The 21,910-nt window shown below is 41.2% G+C and overlaps 1 protein-coding gene across 1 annotated transcript in view; it reads right to left on the reverse strand.

The window, feature by feature from the left end:
• Positions 1-10,641: 10,641 nt before the first annotated feature.
• NPEPPS (aminopeptidase puromycin sensitive) overlaps positions 10,642-21,910 on the reverse strand; it is a 67,504-nt gene continuing 56,235 nt past the window's right edge. Inside the window, exons 17-23 of the mRNA XM_081108791.1 lie at positions 21,639-21,858; positions 19,174-19,316; positions 18,673-18,729; positions 15,263-15,370; positions 14,632-14,787; positions 14,319-14,366; positions 10,642-12,217 (exon numbers count right to left, since the gene is read on the reverse strand). Of these exons, the coding sequence (XP_080964917.1) occupies positions 12,065-12,217; positions 14,319-14,366; positions 14,632-14,787; positions 15,263-15,370; positions 18,673-18,729; positions 19,174-19,316; positions 21,639-21,858 (885 nt within the window). The 3' untranslated portion in view covers positions 10,642-12,064. The remainder of the gene's footprint in view (positions 12,218-14,318; positions 14,367-14,631; positions 14,788-15,262; positions 15,371-18,672; positions 18,730-19,173; positions 19,317-21,638; positions 21,859-21,910) is intronic.

Raw genomic sequence — 21,910 nt, forward strand, 5'->3', positions numbered from 1 at the left:
AATCCAATACCCATCCGGCACCATACATAGCCATTACCATATTATTGACTATTTCAGAACTTTTTCATTTTTCAAAATTGAAAACTCTATATATTAACCAACAACTCCCTGCCCGGCCTGTGTGGCTCAGTGGTTGAGTGTCGACCCATGAACCAAGAGGTCACCAGTTCTATTCTCAGCCAGGGCACGTGTGGGGGTTGTGGGCTTGGTCCCCAGTGGGGGACATGCAAGAGGCAGCCAATCAATGTTTCTGTTCTCTATCCTTCTCCCTTCCTCTCTCTCTCTAAAATAAATAATTTAAAAAAAACCTCCCCATTTCTCCCTCACCCCAGCCTCCAGCAACCTCCATTCTACTTCTGTGTCTATAAATTTGAATAGTCTAGGTACCGTATATAAGATAAATCAAAGAGTATGTCTTTTTGTGATTGCCTTATTTCACTGAGCATAAATGTCCTCAACATTCATTCATGTTGTAGCATGTGTCAGAATTTCCTTCCATTTTAAGGCTGAATAATAGTCCATTGTACATATGTACCACATTTTGTTTATCCATTCATTTGTCAACGGACACAGGTTGCTTCCACCTTTTGACTATTGTGAATAATAGTGCTGTGAGTAGGATCCTTGAGATCCTGCTTTCAATTCCTTTGGGTATATACCCACAAGTGGGATTTAAATTCTCCATCTAATTCTAAAAATGAGCCCCTGTTGGAGTGGTTGAATTGGTTGAGCATTGGGCACCGAAAGATTGCCAGTTCAATTCCTGGTCAGGGCACATGCCTGAGTTGTTGGTTTGATCCCCAGTCCGGGAGCATATGGAAGGCAACCAGTCGATTGATGTTTCTCTCTCCCTTCGTCTCTCTAAGCATGTCCTCGGGTGAGGATTTAAAAAATAATAATTCTAAAAATGATTTGAGGCCACTATCCCGGCACCTTCATCGATATTTTAAATGTTTGGAATCTTGAATTACTGAATAAAGGGGCCAGAAGGGAACAGAGGCGACAATGGAAAGAAAGGAGTAACCTAACAGAAGTCTTCGCTGGAATAAATCTTCACCTTTTCCCTTGAGGAGTAGCTGCAAATAGACTTAGATCCATCAGAGAAGGACTGAGTGGCCTTGTTTTCTCAGCTACACAGAGGTCTCCTGACGTCCCAAAGTTACATTCAAACAGAGTAAGCCCTGTCCATGTGGGAAGGTCACAGAGGAGGGGACACAGTAGTCATAAGATTTGGTCTACATGGTAAAGGAAACAAATTCAAGATACTCCAGGCCGGTCACATGAACTTGACAAAGGATCCATCCAGGCAGAGTAGTGACTGTGGCATAATACGCTGGTCACCTCCAGACATTTTTTTTTTTAATTTAAATTTTTTATTGTTTAAAGTATTACATAAGCCTCCTTTCCCCCCCATTGACCTCTCCCCGGCCACCCCCACCCACTACCTCCAGACATTTTTAAAAGCCAGATCTGATTTTCCTAAAGTTGGAAACCTGGATTTTTCTGTGAAATATCTTGATTTTAAAAAACTGGATTTAAATTTTCAAAAAGATTTTAACAGCAATGCATAGATTTAAAAAAATAAAAGCAAGTTTGTAACGTCTGGTGTGCAGCAATGTGAAGTATTTGTGGTCGTCAGTGACCTCTGGGGAGGAGGCGTGCCTGGCTTGTTTGACCAGAGCTGGGAAGAGGGTTGTGGTGATGCCGTGCAATCACATGCCTACACCTGCCAAAACTCTGCCCTTCTGTACTCAGGTAATGTTTAATGCGTTGCAGGCAGAGTGGAAGTGGCCAAAATGAACCAAGTTCTCCTTGGTAGTATCGCAATGCTGGTCCAATCTTTCATCCATTCTGAGATTTGGTTGAGCCTACTTCACAGAATCATTGTAAGATTAAACTGTCACATATTTGTAAAGGTCTTGCATTTTTCCTAAAAAAATGTAATGCAGGTGCGAACCGGGATAACTGTTTTTCCACCCACAGTTCAGAGGAGTGTAATGTGTTTGGAATGATGGCAGCTTCTACAAACGCTGACGTCGCAGAGATGCTGGGCCTAAGCTCTGGCTGGAAGGAATCAAGAGGAAAGAATGTCTCAGTGGTTCTGCTGGCGGGGGCAGGAGGGGCTCGAGGAGGAGGCAGAACACTGATCTTTTCTGGAAGTGGTGTTGGAAGTCAGTGTGGATTGAGAAATACACATGGCCATACATGGTGTGAGGCTGCTCCAAACAGCTGGGCTCACCCCTCGGCTTCATGAACTTCACACTGGAAGTTTCGACTGAAGCAAACTTCTGACCTTTCCATCAGCTCCCTTGAGTAAGTCAGGGTTTTATAGACTTCCATATTCCCATGTAGGAGATCTGAACTACGACTTCCATTACTTAAGAAGGCAGCATAGTTTATAATTACTGCTAATATTATAATGTTAGTAGTATTGCTATCATTGTTTTAAATTATTGACTTTTAGAGAGAGAAGAAGGGAGAGGGAGAGAAACATTGGTGTGAGAGCACAACATGGGTGCTGCCTCCTGCACACCCCCTACTGGGGACCTAGGCCGCAACCCAGCCGGGTGCCCTTGGCCTCAAATCAAATGAACAAACTTCCTGGTACATAGGACAACGCCCAACCAACTGAACCACACTGTCCAGGGCCCTGTCATCTTTTAAAGATTACAAAGACCTTTCACTTGTGTTCTTGTTTTGTTTCCTGATAATCCTATGAGATAGCTATTATGCTCACTTTACAGATGAGGAAACTGATCGTTTCCTATTGTCCTTGAGCTAATGTTTAGATTCTTTCACATGGCCTACGTTCCTCCCCAGTCTGACCCTTGCCTATTCTCCAGATCCCTCTCCACTTCCCCAAGACTGGTCTGTGTTCCAGCTATTCTGGATTTCTTTTGGTTCCTTAAATAGGGCAGGTTCTTCCCAGCCACAGGCCATTGCACATGCCATTTCTTCTGCCTAGACCACCTCCCCATCCCCTCTGGCTAGCAACCACCAACCTTTCAGGTCTTCACTTAGCATTTCTTCATGGGAGCCTTTCCTGCATATTCAGGCTACATTGGACTCCCTACTAATATCCTCTTGTACCACCCTGCTGGTCCCATTGCAGACCCATCACACTGAAAACTACCTACTCAGTATTTCTTGTTCCTGCTAGATTGTAAGCTTCACCATCAGGGACCAAATCTGCCTTATTTAAAAAAACAATTTTATTGATTTCAGAGAGGAAGGGAGAAGCGGGGAGAGAGAGAAACATCAATGATGAGAGAGGATCACTGATCTGCTGCCTCCTGCATGCCCCACACTGGGGATCAAGACCACAAACCAGGCATATGCCCTGACCGGGAATTGAACCGTGACCTTCTGGTTCACAGGTCAATGCTCAACCACTGAGCCATGCCGGCTGGGCCAAATCTGCCTTGCTAGTTTCAGTACCTAATACAATATCCTGTTGCTCTGAAAGCTGTTGTAACCACCGTCTGCTGTCTGGATTCCGTAACCATGGAACGTGCCCTCAAGATAATGCTGAGGAGCTTTTCAGACAAGCTCCTCCTGATAAGTCAGTAAGCAAATCCTTCCATTAGTGACCAAAATGCACGCCTCCCACAGCAGACTGCGGGGTTAGAACACAGTGCAGCTGTGTTTCATTTGATAACGACCAGAAAAGGCTGGTGTGCTCACCTCTTCTGTTGTGTCTGTGAGGCTCACATAGCAATGAGAACCTTTGTCCAGCATCCTATATGGGGTCAAGTCCCAGATGACAGGAACATTTAAACTGTCCATACTATTTCTACCTTGGTGCACACTTGGTTTGGGTCATGTACTGATGGCTGGCACATTGATTTTTTTTTTTTTTTTTGAAGCAGTGAGGTTCAGTCATCAAATTAATGGTGCAAGTGCAGGAGTGGAAGTAACACAGTTGCTCAGGCTCGCACGGCAGGCGTTCAGCAGGTAAGTGGGGCCCAGGGGGAGGAATTGGTGGCCTCGTTTCAACAAGTGCAGCGAGCTGAAGTCCCTGCAGGTTGCAATCTGTGAAAAGGGGTACTTTTTTTTTTTCTCCTTCGAGCCAGTTACATCTCTTCTCACCGAAGTCTTTGTGAAAATCCATCACCATATAACTTCCTAAATCCAGTTAATGATGATAATAACCCAAATCTGTAGCTAAACACTCGGGCAACACCGTATATGGTTGTAAATGTTCCAAATAGAGTCTCAGTTCACATCTCTGTGAGGAAAGAACATCGAGTGGTTTCATTACACGAATCACTGCAACTGAGCCGGGAGCTTCAGGCCACATTCCTCGAATGTGTGCACTCCCCAAAACAGGCATTTCACACCAGGCAGCAGTGACCAGTCAGGCTGGACAACTTTCATCAACCAATGATTCTAAACAAGACATGCGTCTCAAGGAATACATCTGCCAACTGTCACGTGGCTCTCCAGTCATCTTTGGGAGTAGCTTCATGACAGAGCCCCGCACATGTAGCTTCATGAGGCAAAGCTGAAATGTGTTGTGCTGGTTACAAAGGGGAATAAGCAAAGAGGCCACAGCCTATCTTCATTATTAAAATAATTGAATGCATAAACTGAGTATAAAAATGTAACGGGAAGATCATGCCCCAAACTTATCGGTTAACCATGCCTGTCTTTGGGAGGTGGCTTTATAAGAAGGGATAGTTACTTTCTATGTTTGTGTTTTTCCTTCAAAATTTGGAAAATGAATGTGAATTGCACTTGTGAACAGAAATAAAATTTAAAGTAGATCGGAGTTAGTGATAGTGTTCTTAGATGAGTAGCAAATTACAGTGAGGTTGGTAGAGAAAACATGTAACAATTTTCTATTATACACAAAAAAATACACTTGAACAGGGTGGTCCAATAGAACTTCAGTGATGGATATGACCTGTATCTGTGCTGCCTAATATACCATAGTAGCCACTGGCCATATGTGGCTCCCGAGTATTTGAAATGTGGCTAGTGCAACTAAGGAACTTGTTAAAGTTTAATTTAAACTTAAATAGGTGCATATGGCTATAATATATATACTGTATTTGGACACACAGGTCTAAAACCTTTCATTTGCTGGGAATAAGAAACAAGAGTGTCAACAGGGGCAGGGAGAGAAGACCAGATTTGAAAGCCAAGAGATTTACATGAATTATGTACTACTTTGTTGTCTATCCAGTGGAGATGGTCTGTGTACTCTGTTACTGTTTTAGGAACGAAGTGAAAGGAGACACTTCTTTTTTAAAAAAATATATATGTATTTATTGATTTAAGAGAGGAAGGGAGAGGGAGGAAGAAATAGACACATCAATGATGAGAGAGAATCATTGATTGGCTGCCTTCTGCATGGCCCCTACTGGGGATCAAGCCCACAACCCGGGCATGTGCCCTTGGCCAGAATCGAACCCGGGACTTTCAGTCTGCAGGCCGACACTCTATCCACTGAGCCAAACCAGCTAGGGCAGGAGACACTTCTTTACACTTATAAAGGCAACAGCATTAACTTCATCTTCAACACCCCTTTACATCTTCCTAACATTCAAGTGCTCCATTGATAAAAGAGGGAACTGACCTATTAGAAAAGCAATAATCTTATTCATCTAAAAAATTTTAAATGTTTTATACTTTTTATAAACTGTTTCTCTCCTCTCCATTATCTTGTATTCAATGTTCTTGTTTTGAGACTTCTCACATCAAACCATCAGCCGTTCAGTATGTGGTTTTCTTCTCCTTAACTTTTTTAGAATATCCATAATATTATCCTATCTAATTAAATGAGAAACATGGTAATTAGCATACGACCGCTACCCTTCCCATTGGCTAATCAGGGCAATATGCAAATTAACTGCCAGCCAAGATGGCGGCCTGCAGCCAGGCAGCTTGAAACTATCATGAGGCTTGCTTGCTTCAGTGATGGAGGACTCCAATGTTCCCCGCCTGCCGCTGCAGGCCTCTGAGCTGCAACTCTAAGCAACTATGTAACAAATATAGAAGCTAAACAAAACCCCAGAAACCTGCTTTAGTCCGCCGGGCTTCAGCCAGCAGGATCGCAACATTGTAAGCTAAGGCCAGAAACCTACTTTCAGCAGCGGAGGCCTAAGAGCTGGAGCCAAGCCTCAAAGCTAAAGCTGGCCCAGAATAAAAAGAAAAAAGAAAAAAAGGAGCGGTTGGGAGCTTCAGTCACCCGCCAGCCTGAAAACAGCCCTCAGCCCCTCACCCAGACTGGCCAGGCACCCCAGTGGGGACCCACACCCTGAAGGGTGTGTGACCAGCTGCAAACAGCCATCATCCCCTCATCCAGGCTGGCCAGGCACCCCAGTGGGGACCCCCGCCCTGATCCAGGACACCCTTCAGTGCAAACCAGCCGGCACCCACCCGTGCACCAGGCCTCTACCCTATATAGTAAAAGGGTAATATGCCTCCCAGCACCGGGATCAGTGGAGCTGCGAGGCCTTCCGGCACTGGGATCAGCATGACAGGGGGCAGCGCCCAAACCCCCTGATCGCCCTGCGGCTCTGTGTGTGACAGGGGGCGGGGCCACAACCTCCCTGTCCACCCTGCTCTGTTCGTGATGGGGGAAGGCGCCCCAACCCCCTGATCAGCCCTGCTCTGTGCCTGATAGGGGGGAGCTCCCCAACCCCCTGATCGCCCTGCGGCTCTGTGTGTGACAGGGTGCGGCGCCCCAACCCTCCCCCCCCCCCCATGGGCCCTGCTCTGTGTGTGACGGGGTAGAGCCATAACTTCCCCATTGGCCCTGCCCTGAGTGTGAGAGTGGCGGTGCCCCAACCCCCTGATGGGCCCTGCTCTGTGGGTGATAGAGGGCGGCGCCCCAACCCCCTGATGGGCCCTGCTCTGTGAGTGACGGGGTGGCGCCGCAACCTCCCCATCTACCCTGCCTTGAGTGTGACAGGGGGCGGTGCCCCAACCCCCCAATCCACCCTACCCTGAGCGTGACTGAGGGTGGCACCCCAACCTCCCGATCGCCCTGCTCTGTGCATGACAGGGGGCGGTGCCCCAACTCCCCAATTGGCCCTGCTCTGAGCCCCACCAGGGGCTGCACCTAGGGATTGGGCCTGCCCTCTGCCACCCGGGAGCAGGCCTAAGCCAGCAGGTCGTTATCTCCCGAGGGGTCCCAGACTGGGGGAGGGCACAGGCCGGGCTGAGGGACCCCCCTCCCCCCCCGAGTGCACAAATTTTTGTGCACCAGGCCTCTAGTCATATATAATACAAGTCCCCTAATACTTAGACTGGGTTGAAATTGCAGTGTAATGCAATATACCTACACAATTTGTCAAATTGATAATAAAGGTTAAGGTTGGGCTTGGGGTGGGGAGAAGGCGGATGTCTCAAGAGGACCAACTTGGTGTAGTCGGCTAAACCATAGCAAGATTTATGATTTTTTTCTTCCCAGTTGTCATCTTAACTGGTATATAGCATGTCTGCTGTCAGCTGCTGGCAACTTTCTCAAGAAAGCCCAGATTATGGTAGTAAGCTATATTTCTTTCCCTGTTGCTAATTTCACCCCAGTGTTGGAACCAGGAGTCCAATAATGAAAGCTACAGCTGACAGATACCAGCAATAGAATCACAGGAGCAGTCAGAGCTTTACAAACGTCAGTAACAACCAAACTGACTTTCCTTCCTGCACTACCATCAACCAAGTTTGCCACCCAACGTTCAGGTAGAACCACCAATCCTTTGATTTGGTTTCCCAGGGAAAGCTGTTGTTTGGCTCAGTGTTTTATTAACATTAGGTTCTCCTGTCTTTTACTCTTGCATTTGAACCCAAACACCTTGACCACTTGGCATGTATCGGGGTTGGTACAAGAAGGCCTAGTCCATCTTGGTTGGGTATTTTGCACTGTCCAAAAGATAGTTTTATAAAAAACAAAACGAAAACAACTCTGAGGTCCTAAAACTAATATGTGAGAGAGGAGATTCAGTTCTCATCAGGTGCTGTTGTTCAGTCAAAAATGACGCTGTCTCTAAGCACAGATACAGCGGGATAAATGTATTACCCAGTGCTTCTTTTTATGATTTGCTGAGAAGAAAAATCACTAACCCTGCAAATGTGGCTCCAGCTCTTTCTCATAACATTCTAGGACCTTTCTGGGTAATAGAATAGAAAGGGTTTATTTAAAGCTGTAGAACTCCTCTTATAACCCCCAAGTTGCATACTACAGAAAGATACATTCTTTTTTTTATTAATATTTTTTTAATTGATTTCAGAGAGGAAGGGGGAGAGAGGGAAAGTGAGAGGAAGAGGGCGAGAGAGAGAGTGAGAAAGAGAGAGAGAAATATCAATGATGAGAATCATTGATTGGCTGCCTCCTGCACACCCCCTATTGGGGATCAAGCCTGCAACCCAGGCATGTGCCCTTGACCAGAATTGAACCCTGGACACTTCAGTAAGGGGTTCCTTACTCCCTGAAACCCATACTTAGAAATTGTAAGTTAAGTATTCACCTACTGCCCTAGCTGGTTTGGCCCAGTGGATAGAGTGTCGGCCTGCAGACTGAAGGGTCCAGGGTTCGACTCTGGTCAAGGGCACATGTCTGGGTTGCAGGCTCGATCCCCAGTAGGGGGCATGCAGGAGGCAGCTGATCAGTGATTCTCATCATTGATGTTTCTCTCTCTCTCCCTTCCTCTCTGAAATCAATAAAAATATACTTTTAAAAAATTCACTCACCATTGCCTACTGTTCCCAAAAGGCTTTATTGCTTCACAGGATGGTGGGCACATGGTCCTATATACAGATTTTGTAAATTAATAACCCACACATGTAACCTATATGTTCATGTAGACCAGTGGTTCTCAACCTTCCTAACGCCGCGACCCTTTTAATACAGTTCCTCATGTTGTGGTGACCCCCAAATTCATTGTTACAAATTGAACATAATTAAAGCATAGTGATTAATCACAAAAACAATATGTAATTATATATGTTTTCTGATGGTCTTAGGTGACCCCTGTGAAAGGGTCGTTCGACCCCCAAGGGGGTCGCGACCCACAGGTTCAGAACCGCTGATATAGACTAAGGTCACCCCAATTAAATTTTAAAAATCTGTAATAATAAAAGCATAATAATCTGATTAGACTGGATGTTCTTTGGACGAAGCTGGGACTGCGAGGGAAGCTAGGGTCCTGGGTGCCACAGGGAAGCTGGTGCCAGCAGCTGGGGGAAGGAAGGCCTACTCTCGCACTAATTTTGTGCATCAGGCCTCTAGTAAATAAATAAAATTCTCCACAGGGAGGATCAACACATTCGTCTTTCCAACGTTCTGATTTCCACTAAAGTGTAAACCAAGAAATATTAGGGAAAAGGAAAATCATTAAATATCTTAAAGCTATTGTCTGGGTAGAGTCTGACTATATGATCTAACTGTGGAAGCATGACAACTAGCTGGAAGAACACAGGTTTTGGACACTGTCAAGCTTGGGTTAACCACTGGTTCTGAATGTTATGTGCAAAATAACTACTTTGCCTATTTTTCTAAGCTTGCTTTTTTATCTGTGAAATGAGTATATTACCTATGATAGGGAGCCATTTGGAAGACTAATAATAAATTAAAACACCTGACACAAAAAAGGTTAGATCAAGACCTTTAAAAATCAGGACTCTGGTGTCCAAATCAGTCAAAATATTAGTAGAAAACAGAGAACACACTCAAACTGGATAACTTGAGGAGGGTTTAATAAAGGGACTATTTACAAAGACATGGGCAGCGTTCAGGGAAACCAACAAGCAATGATGGAATTATCCAGAGCTGGTTAAGGAGTTGTCCTTTATGTCCCTGGCTTTGAAGGGGCAGAGAGGTGCTGGAAGCTAGAGAGGGCTGCGTAACAGGGTCACGGTCTTTGGTAGAGGGACTTAGACAGCCCATGTGACCTGGCAATGAGGAAGCCAGAATAGATTTCCTGACCATCCTTTTCTCAGGCCTTCTGATCATCTGAGGGTTTACGAATTGCATCAACACAACCTGAGTGAGAGGGCAAAGGGGCTTGTTAATGCCATACACATGGGTCAACAACTCCTGGCTGAAGGGCAAATGGAAGACGTCCAGCACAACCTCTCCCCCAACACAATTCAAACTGAACTGTTACACTGTACAAAGCTTACATGTATGCTGAGACAAAAATATTTTCTTTCCAGAATTCTTTTTCTTTTTTTAGGGGAGAAAGGAAAGAGAGGGGAAAGAAAGAGAAGGGAGAAAGAGTGGGGAGAGAAGGTGGTGGGGAGGAGAGTCTTTCCAGAATTTCTGATGTAAAATTGAGTTATTTTATTAAAGCGGAATTCTTCTCAGTCTTTTGTGAACCTGTTTTGCAGCTTCCTTAAGCACATGCCTAGAGTCCACAGAACAGCCCTGAGCTTGGCTCCTGTATAAGGAAGCCTTAATAAAGGTCTCAACTCATGGATGCTGACTCTATTGAGCTCTAAGAGATTTTTGAGAATTCAGAACTAATTAAGAAGGAGTCTTAGGATTTTTCTGTTTAGGTACTATTCATTAGGAATTCAGGAACTAGATTTTCTTAGACTCAAAAAAATCCAATGGTAGTGAAACTTACAATCCTACTGAATGATAGGAAACTTTTTCGTTTCTAATCAAATAGATAAAATAAATAAATCATGACATCCGTTTCACATTGACATTTTTATTAACGCCAACTGTTGTTTAATTATTATTTTTTTAAAACAATAGCACAAAAATGTTTCAAGGAAGCAGTCTCACAATCTGATGACCTTCTGAAATACAGTTAAGCCACACCAAATATGAATTTCTGTTAATAACACAAAAATATTTTTAAGGAAAAAATAAAAGGAAAAGAGGGGAAAAAAGAAAAGAAAAATTGTAGGGACAGAGACAGGAATGAGATGTAGAGTTAAAACGCACTGGATTAGACAGGTGAGGCTTGTCAGTAGGGTGCGCTGTTGAAGCAGAGAGTGGCACACCACAGGCGTATAGTCTTTGTTGCTGCTTTTAACCAGTTACCACTAATAAATAGGCCTGCAGCAGTGACCACTGGCTTCTTACATGCCCCCAGTGACCCCGGAGAAGCCAGTGCGGATACTGTCAATAAGAGGTCTGATAGTTGGCCTACAAGACAACTAAGACCATTTTTAGCAGAATAACTCCTTCAGAAAGGCCTGGCTGAAAACCTTTTCATTTCTATAGTCTCACCTATATGCCTTTCAGGGTTCTTAAAAGTAATCTTAAAAAAGAAAGAAAAAATAATGTATATCAGTTTCTCTTATTTAATGTGGCTATAAAAGATGTTTCCTTATTATTTCGTTATCTCTAAGAAGGACACCGGGGGTGGGTGCTGGGGGTGGAACTAAGGGGAGGAAAAACCCAGACCAGGGTAAGTGTTTTTTTTTAACCTTCTTTTTCTTCTTCTTTTTTTTCTTTTTTTGCCAAGGGGTCACACAGAAGGGAAGGCAAGGAGGAAAACTACAATCCTTGGATTGGATTGAGTTATGCAGGAAAATATGTTTCCTGATCAGTCCCCATGCCAAAAAAAGCCCCCAAAATCCCCCCAAACCCACTTGGAATTATGCACAGACTCCATATTATACCAGCTATCAGCCTTTCATGTTTAACCATTCCCTGCAATGGACACTACCCTTGGCTTGCAGGGTGCTTGCAGAACCCACTTCACAAATATCCTCTTCGCCCAGAAGCCTCTAGTTTCCTTTTGGTAGGTTATAAAAACAGAACATCTGTCATTAACAGGAGAGTGTTAAATACTTTTAACCACTTGACAAGGCTTCAGGAAGTTTCACAGTTTCATTATGCTCTATTTTATTACTATCATATTTACAGTTTTATTTTTTATTCTTTTTTTTTTTTTTTTTTTTTTGCTGAATTGCTGATTTTCCTTTTTCAATAGAACTTAATTCTGGAGTGTGAGCAGGAACCAGTTAACTACATTCATTGTCCAACCCCCACTGGTTTGAAAGAAGACTCCAAATTCTTGGTATATGAATCAGCTGTTCGGTAGCTCCACCTTATCCCGGCAGCGAAGCGGCAGAACCTTAGTGGCAGCGTGCTCAGGGTTCACACTGTGGGTGGTGAGGCCTTTCGCTGAAGGAGGTACTGGTGGATGCTCTCAGCATCTCGCTTTAGCCACGCAGCATTCAGCAGGATATTTTCACAGCACTGCTGGATGGTACGCTCAGCTGAAGGAGCTGGGTGACTCTCGAAGAAAGCCTGGTATAAAACAACCCAGAATGTAGGATTATTACTAGCAATAGTAAGGGGTTCTGAAAAAACACCTGCTCATCTGTAAAGGAATCATCACCTTCACTCATGACAATTTACCACTGCCATCCCCAGACTAAAAGAAACAAGCAGCTTCTTGGACCCGGCTACAGGAATTCTCCCTTAAGTATTATATGCTTAAAACCTAATAAAAAGATAATAGTATATTTTTATTGACATCAGAGAGGAAGGGAGAGGGAGAGAGAATCATCGATTGGCTGCCTCCTACAGGATCCAGCCCGCAACCAGGCATGTGCCCTAGACAGGAATCAAACCTGGGACCCTTCAGTCCACAGGTGGACACTATCCACTGAGCCAAACCAGCTAGGGCCAACCTTTCTTTTTTAAAAAAAATATATCTTTATTTCAGAGAGGAAGGGAGAGGGAGAGAGAGAGAGAAACATCAGTGAGAGAGAACCACTGATCAGCTGCCTCCTGCACACCCCTCATTGGGGATCGAGTCCACAACCCCGGGCATGTGCCCCGACTGGGAATTGAACTGTGACCTCCTGATTCATAGGTCGATGCTCTGCTCAACCACTGAGCCATGCTGGCCGGGCCTTACAATCTTTCTTTAGATTTAGACGCACTGTCCAGTGGTTACTCTAGGCTTTGGAATCAGGCTTGAAACTTGATTCTAGACTTGATCATGTACTAGTCTATGACTAAGTAAATTAACTGCTCTAAGTCTGTCTTCTCATCTATGAGAAAATATTTACTCCAGAAGATTAAAGAGACAATGCACATAAACAGTTGTCACAGAGTACTGAAGGACTCGACACATTTTGGCTGCTTCAAATAAAGATTTGTAAGGGATGATAAAACCAAGAAACTTATACTGCTGCTATACCCTAATAATTTAATACTCCATTGACTCACATTTTTCACACAATAAAACTATTTTATTATAATTTATTTATAATTTTATTATAATTTATTATAATGCTTATTGATTCAAGATTGAATTAATTTTCTAAGAAAGTCTACCTGGTTTCACAGAAAACAAAACAACTTTTTTTATATATATATTTTATTGATTTTTTACAGAGAGGAAGGTAGAGGGACAGAGAGTTAGAAACATCGATGAGAGAGAAACATCGATCAGCTGCCTCCTGCGCACCCCCTACTGGGGATGTGCCTGCAACCAAGGTACATGCCCTTGACCGGAATCGAACCTGGGACCTTTCAGTCCGCAGGCCGATGCTCTATCCAGAGCCAAACCAGTTATGGCGACAAAACAACTCTTTAAATACCAACCAGTGAAACGATGGGGTCTTCCCCTTGAACTAGTAATCACTAAGAGAGAATGACTAATTCATCAGATTAAGTCTAGACCTTTTAGAAATCAATAACCTTATTTATATAGATGACAATGGCCCCTCCCCCAAGTCTCCTTATCATGGTTCGATTCTTAGGGCCTGAGTAAGATGCTAGACTTCCTCTTATTACAGCACCACCATTTACACAAGAGAAACCTGGGAATTATCCGCAACTCTCCCTGCCCCCAGATAGGTTCACAACAGAGAAGCCATTCAGTAAATATTGGTTGAATTAAAGATTAACAGCCCTAGCTGGTTTGGCTCAGTGGATGGAGCATCGGCCTGCGGACTGAAGGGTCCCAGGTTCGATTCCGATCAAGGGCACATGCCCGGGTTGCTGGCTTGGCCCCCAGTTGGCGGGTGTGCATGAGGCAGCCAATCAATGATTCCCTCTCATAATCTTATCATCACCCCATTTTACAGATGAGGAGACAGGCTCATAGGGGTTAAAAAACTTGCTTGATGTTGAATAGCTAACACAGAGCAGAGCAGAGTTTTACACCCAGGTCAACTGCCTCCAAGTTCCATATTCTTTCAACCCTATTTCAACTCCCTCAAAGTTGATTCCAACCCTAAATTCTTCGGGCATTAAAGAATCAACCTAAGCTGTCTTTCTCTAAGCAATAAAAGGAGATACTAACATTCATTACCCCTACATATTATGATTATAGTTTGGTTAGTGTTTTTATTTAATAGATTGAGAAGTGAAAAGTTAACAGTATTTTCCTTACCTTAACCTCTCCAGCCATTTTATCAACTGCAAATCCCTCAACTGATAGCTGAAAAACACACACACAGTGGTTTAAATAGTAAGTGCAACTAAAAGAGGCTTGGAACCAACTAAAAAACCCCATTCTATCCTCTCCCTACTTCAGTTTATTCTAGAGGGTGCAGGATGGATGATGGAGATGCCCTTTAATAAGACTAATAACTAAGGAAACTCTTAAAGAGCAAAGACCATAATCTATGGGTCTAGTGAATTATGGATGTCTCTCAATAATATCCATGATAAGCAAGCTACTCAAAATAAATATCTTCACATACCTTTATTAGTCTGGATATTAAGAATCCTCCCTGGTATCGATTATAAAGTTCTTCCCAGTTGTCCTTTATAAATTTCCAAGCAGCCTTCCTTCCATGTTTGCTGCCTCCAGCCACTCCACCAATTACTGATACAGTATCCTGTGGACGTACCTCTTCCTAAAAATAGAAAGAGAACTAAAAGTCTACTGTAACCTAAGCATCTTCTAGTACCAGAAAGAGCAAATGTTGAGGAACCCAAGTAATCGCTTGAAGATAATGTTCCCTGTTTCAGCAGTAACTGGCTCCTGAAGCTTCCAACAAAGAGGAATTTAACCTAAAGATCAGCCAAGCTGATAATAAGGCATTGAGACAGGTACAAACAGGTTGCTCAAGAAATACTTGCTAGGGCTTCTACAGGGTAAAAAAGGGAAGAGACAGGCATCTTTCCAGTTTCTTTCCTCTCCCAACTATTTTGATTCTCACCACTAGAGGGAGATATAGAGGTCAGTAACAAACTCATTCCAGTTTTCCTACGCTAAAAGGAAGTCTTACTCTATGGTTAAGGCAAATCAAGAAGACACTGGATCAAAGACACTTGCTACAGATCAGTGGGTAACAATTCCCTCTAAAAGCAGTTTTCATTGTAACTTACCGAAAGTGCAAACGTGAGGACTTTTTGAATCAATTCAGGTGAAAGAGTAGCCCCAAGGACTCTTTCAATTCGGTTTTTCTCTTCCTGCATATCTGCTTGCTTGTGAAGCTATAATGAAAAAATAAAAATATAGTTAAACCTCCCTTGAAAGTTATGCATATGCTTATATGAGCTTCTTCCCCAATATGGTGCAACTTTTGCTCTAGATTCTCACTGGCTAAGATTGCAGGGCATAAAATTAACAGAAGAATACCTTTTAAGATGTTTGGCACTAAATTTCTCATGCCATTTTTGTAAGTCATATATAAGTGCTCACTATATGAATGGCTTCTCCTCAGTTCTGAGCAGTTTACATCAAGATCTAAGGGGTAAACACTTCATGGCCAAACTCTTTACACCATAGATGTCTGACTAATGTTCTTTGTTATATGAACAAACTAGTCACTACTAGTACCACTGATCATCAATTTAATGTAGAACAGTAAAAAAATATATAAAATGCATTACTGAAAATAACATTTTAAGAATGTTTGATGACATAAACATGTTCTTGATACATTAAATGGAAAAAGGAGAAAGATAAAGCAAAATTATTCTTAATTTTTAAAAGTTTAATGTGAAGGGGGAAAAAAACCCCTGAAAATCAACCAAAATGTTAACATTAATTAATAATGGTTTCTGACCAGTGAGAATCTGCATCATGACATTTTTAGACTGCAAGAAGCAGCACAAATTGAATGCAGAATATTAAGAAAATAGAGAAGTACAAAGAAAAAAATCAAAATACTACTATACGTACATTACCAAATCAGGAATAAGATCATATTACACCTGCTATTTTTGTGATCTGATATTTTAAAATTACAGGTAAGTTTTATTTTTTCTTTCTATTTTTCTAGTGTCTACTCTCATAATTAATATACAAAATCTTCTTTCATAATCAGAAACAAAATATTATATATTTTTAAAAATTAGGGCTACAAAGGTATATGAAATACTTCTCGAAGACAACTTAATTTATAGACTCTCTTGACCGTTTTTCCCCCTAAAGATTTAACACTGACCAGTGTCTGGAGACCCCATCACAGCTCCCAGTTTCCTCTTCCTTTCCTTTGGACTCTTTTGAGCAGCAGTGTGGTAAAATAGATAGGAAGTCAGGTGATCTGGGTTCTAGTCCCAGTTTGCCTCTAACTAGCTGTGTGATCTTGACTAAGTCCTTAACCTCTCCAGGTCTCAGTTTCCCCATCTGTAAAATGAGCGGGGTGGACAGATGATTTCTAAGGTCCTTTTCAGCTCTAGTACTCAACGTCTGAACTTGGGCTTTTAGAAAGCATTTTTCCCCCCCAAGGAGAACCTGTTACACTAGTCCACTAGATGGCACCATAACACCCCATTTCAAATATACTTAGAATTAAAGTTATTTTTATCTTGCCTCATTATTCTTAAATTACCAACAAAAAACATCTCTCATCAACTGTTGTTTTTTTAATTCTTTATTATTTTTGTTGTTTTTTAAAGAGCTTTGACTCTGGGCCCTGGCTGAGTAGCTCAGTTGGTTAGAGCATCCCAGTAAACCAAGGTTGCTTGCGGGTTTGATCCCCAGTCAGGCACTAACACAAAACAACCAATGAATGCATAAATACGTGTAACAACAAATCGATGTGTTTTTTCCTCTCTTCCCCTTCCTCTCTCTAAAATCAACACATTTAAAAAAAAACACACCAACCTGATTCTGTCTTCATATGAGAGCTATTTCATAGTAAAACTGAATTATTGAGTTCCCTTGTGTTAAACAGATGCAAATTCTTGTTAAATATACATACCAGTATAAATTCTTAAAATTACGCCATGACATGAAAATGTCAATTTTCAGTCACGAAATTTTTAGAACCCCTATTTTGTCTCATACCCTTTATGGCATAGACAAAACCCATAAATATCTCATTTTATATGCAAAGAAATATATGATTTATAGTGTACAGGCTCACAGATTATTAAGAATGAGAAGGAACCTTAATGTCATTTAGTTGAAAGGTAAACCCAAAATATAATTGTACATTATTAGGAAGGAAAACCTTGCACAAGATGGGTAGTTAAAGGAGTACATTTTGAGATGGAGTTTCTTAAACAAATCAAGTTTATATTTTTCAGAACATTCTAATCATATAAATAGGATTTGTTTAAAACTAAAATACTGGAAATTAGATTTGCAATTCTGATCCATTTGGGATCAGTAAATATTCTTAATATATTACAGGTGAAGTATTAAAGCACATCACACTCCTATCCTGTTCATCCTCCTAAGTGTGGCTCTTTCAGTGCATGAGTGTTAAAGGTTTGATAGATAATTTGAGTATTTAGCACATTTTACTTGATGGTAATAAGAAGACTCAGCTCCCTCCATCTCTAATGCAACCAATATAGTCAAGTTATTTCTTAGATAAATGCATGGATAGGGACTAGAGATATCACCTGTTCCACAGTATTAGGGCTTTCAAACAGGCTACTGCCATTATAAGGACATGGGAAGTTTTGCCTATATTTTTTCTAAGCCAGAGTTTAATTATATGCTAACCACCCTAGGGAAACGACAGAAGATATGCAGTCAGGTGAATTCATTTTCTGTCTATTCATAAGAGGCAATGGCATAGTTTAAACCCTTGAGATACCTGATCAATCATCTATTTCTTTTCTAGGTACAGAAACAAACCTTTTGTTTTAAATGGGCAGAACCCCAAGTAAGTTTACATTGAAGGGGAAAATTTTAAGAACCTGACTTGTTAATCAAAATAAATGAACATTTCAGTCTTAAGATTAAGATAAACTGGTGAGTAAAAAGAAGTAAAAAATTGTTTTACTTTTTGTATCATATTGGTAGTATACATGAACAGACATTATATATTTACTAGAGGCCTGGTGCATGACATTTGTGCACTGGTATATATATATATATATATATATATATATATATATATATATATATATATATATGGGGGGGGGGTTGTCCCTCAGTCCAGCCTGCACCCTTTGGCAGTCTGGGAGCCCCTCGGGTGCAGGAAGCAGGCCTAAGCTGTCAGTCAGACATCCTTAGCACTGCTGTGGAGGTGGGAGAGGCTCCCGCTACCACCGCTGTGCTCACTAGCTGTCAGCCCAGCTTCTACGTTGAGTGTCTTCCCCTGGTGGTCAGTGCACGTCATAGCAACCGGTCGTTCTGCCATTTGGTCGATTTGCATATTACCCTTTTATTATACAGGATCCCATAGTTTCTTAATATTTGGTGTCTGCAATATGCATACCTGTATATATTTCTTTTGCCGGGATTTTTTTTGAAAAACCACATAAAGTTCATACTATCTGTGTCAATCCAAGTTCAAAAGCAGACAATGGGAGCCCTTTCCAAATTTACTCACCTTTATCATAATGTCTAAGGTAGTGCCATCACCATGCTTCAAAACAGTCAGATAGACCTACAAGAGAATATAGGAACAAAAAAGAAGACATCTAATTAAATATATCTCTTCCAGATATTCTAAAGTTAAGAAAAGACAGAAAGCAAGTAAAAAAAAATTGTGAATAGCCATGTGTTGATGTTACATACAAATTGTGGCAAGGAGCTAAGAGCCCACATGAACCAGAAAGGCAGATGGCATGTAGTAAGTAACAGCAGAGCACAACAGCTTTCTCAGGGGAATGTGCTTTGATAATCACCGTTCAGCACCACAGTGCAGACTGAGAAATTTGAAACAAATGAGAAGCTGACTACAAATCACTTAAATAGAACATATTAAAACAGGGTCAGACATGATTTGCAGGTCAGTACTTAGGTCATTTTTAGTTACTATTAAATGTTCCACACTTCAAAGAATGATGCAGTTACCTAGAAATTAAAGTAATTCATTATGAAAACCTACAGGACTCCTCAGATCGGCGGAGAGAATCTGTTTCCCTTCCACATGGTCCTTAAACCGACGACGAGCTTCTTCTAATGTTGCCTTATGTCCTGCTTTTCCTAGTTTGCCCAGGACCAAGCCCCTCAGGAGTGCATCTAGATGACCTGATTGAGAAGTAAAAGAGACAAAGAATTACTTAAAAAGCCTATTTATACAAATATGCCACCTAGACATCTTATAAATGTGTTATATCATATCTACAGTCTTGAATAACAGAATCAATAACCTTAGTACTTGAAAGAGCACTTGGTTTAAATTGATCAAATCATATGAGTGAAATGAAGTGCTAAACAGACCAGACAAGCAAATAAATTGCTAACTTTGTCTATGTTCAGAAATGCCAGCTATCTAAACTTACTAAATGTCCACTCCGTCTAGGTAATTACACAGCTAAGGATCATGTGTGAAAGAACAGGCTTAGATCATGCAATTTTAACCCAAGATTCAGGGAAAGGCCACATACAGTACTAGTGTACTGCATATAAGAAATTAAAAATTTAGATTTTAAAAATAAAATTTGACAGATTTATTACTCCAAAGGTATGCAAATGGCCAAAAAGCACATAAAAGATGCTCAATATCATTGATCATTAGGTAAATGCAAATCAAAACCACAATGAGGTACCACTTCACACCCAATAGGATGGCTAGAATAAAAAAGACAGATAATAACAAATGTTGACAAGGACATCGAGAAATTAGAATCCTCATACATTGCTGGTGGGAATGTAAAATAGTGTGGCCACTCTGAAAAACAGTCCTGCAATTACTCTACAGGTTAAACACAGAGTTACCATATGACCCAGCAATTCCACTCTTAAGTATATACCCAAAAGAAATGAAAGCATATGTCCACACAAAAACTTGTATACAAATGTTCATAGCAGCAGTCATAATAGTAAAAAAGTGGAAATAATCCAAACACCTATTAACTAATGAATAGACAAACAAAATATGGTACTGTATATCCATATAATGGAATATTATTTCAAGTATAAAAAGGAATGAAGTGATATATGAAGCATGGATGAACCTTGAAAACATGCTAAGTGAAAGAAGCTAGACACAAAAGGCCACAAATGGCATGATTTCATTTATGTAAAATGTCCAGATTAGGCAAATCCATGAGATAGAAAGCACATTAGTGGTTGCCTGAGACTGGGGTTGCCAGAGAATGGAAAATGACAGGCAATTGTTATGGAGTTTTTTATGAGTTTAAAGAAATTGCTCTGGAATTAGAGGATAGTAATGGTTGTGCAACCTTGTGAACATACTAAAAACCACTGAACTGTATACTTTGAAGGGTGCATTTTATGGTATATTGGTTATATTTTTTAAAGAATTAATACAAATCTGATGGATTTGCAACAGTACAGTGGCCAAATAAAGTTGTGGTATAGTCACACAATGAAATACTCCTAAGCAATAAAAAGGAATGAACAATCTAGATCACAGTGAGTGATAAGAACATCATACTGAGTGACAGAAGCCTGATATAAGAACAGAATATATCTATAATGATTTCATTTACATGAAGTTCTAGAAGAGACAATATTAATATAGCATTGAAGAAGTCAGAATAGTGTTTGCCTCCCAGAACAAGACTGGTCAGGGGGAAATACCACCTTTAGTTATTAGCAGATGGTAGAAAATAATTATATTTAAAGCCCTGAAGTCATCATTGTCAACATTCTCTCACAGAGGAGAGAACACACATAGAAGGCCAAATAACTTCTTTAATTCAGAAAACTGACACTGCCCTGGCCAGTCTGGCTCCATGGTTAGAGTGTCGGCCTGTGGACTGAAGGGTCTCAGGTTTGATTACAGTCAAGGGCATGTACCTTGGTTGCAGGCCTTATCCCTGCCATGGTCAAGGCGTGTGTGGGAGGCAACCAATTGATGTGTCTCTCTCATGTCAATGTTTCTCTATGTTTCTCCCCTTCCCTTCTACTCTTAAAAACAACAACAAAAAACAATGGAAAAAATATCCTCAGGTAAAGATGAACACACACACACAAAAAGAAAACTGGCACCTGTGTCTTTACAAGTTGTATATAAGATACCTGGTATTTATGATGATAATAAATAAAATAATCCAAAATTCCCTATAGCTTTTCTTGACTATAAATAGGCTTTTGGAATTCTTTATAAAAGACTTTTATTTCCACCATTTGCTTATGCACAAATCATATTTACACATAATCAAATCAATGAGTATACATAATATAACCACCACTGTTTTTATGTTAGTGACCCATGTAACTTCACAACTAGGCTTAAAAGACCCAAGTCTTAATTTCTGGCTAGCTGAATACATAATAACATCTAGCAGATACCAAGATGAGGCTACTGCCATTGTTAACCACAGATAAGTAAAAAAGAAACAATTTCCGGTCAATTATTTCTCCATTCAGTACATCCATTACCTTCTCCAGGTTTGGGGTCCCAGCCCAGTCTCTCCCCTATAGGTGAAAAGACATCTTTCACAAACTCCTGGATTTCCTCATAGAAGTCTGTGTGGGACAAGAGAGTTGAGAGAATCCCCAGGTTACAGCTCAGGTCGCTCCATACAGTATAATTGGGCTCATTCACAAAAGCCTCCATGACTTTTAGAACCTCTACAGTGCTAATGATTCCAGCTCGAGCCTGGGATAGGAAAAAACATAAATTAATCTAGTCTTCAAACAAAAACAAAACA

This window comes from Myotis nattereri, assembly GCF_964212035.1.
Source record: "Myotis nattereri genome assembly, chromosome: 16".
NCBI lineage: Eukaryota > Metazoa > Chordata > Mammalia > Chiroptera > Vespertilionidae > Myotis > Myotis nattereri.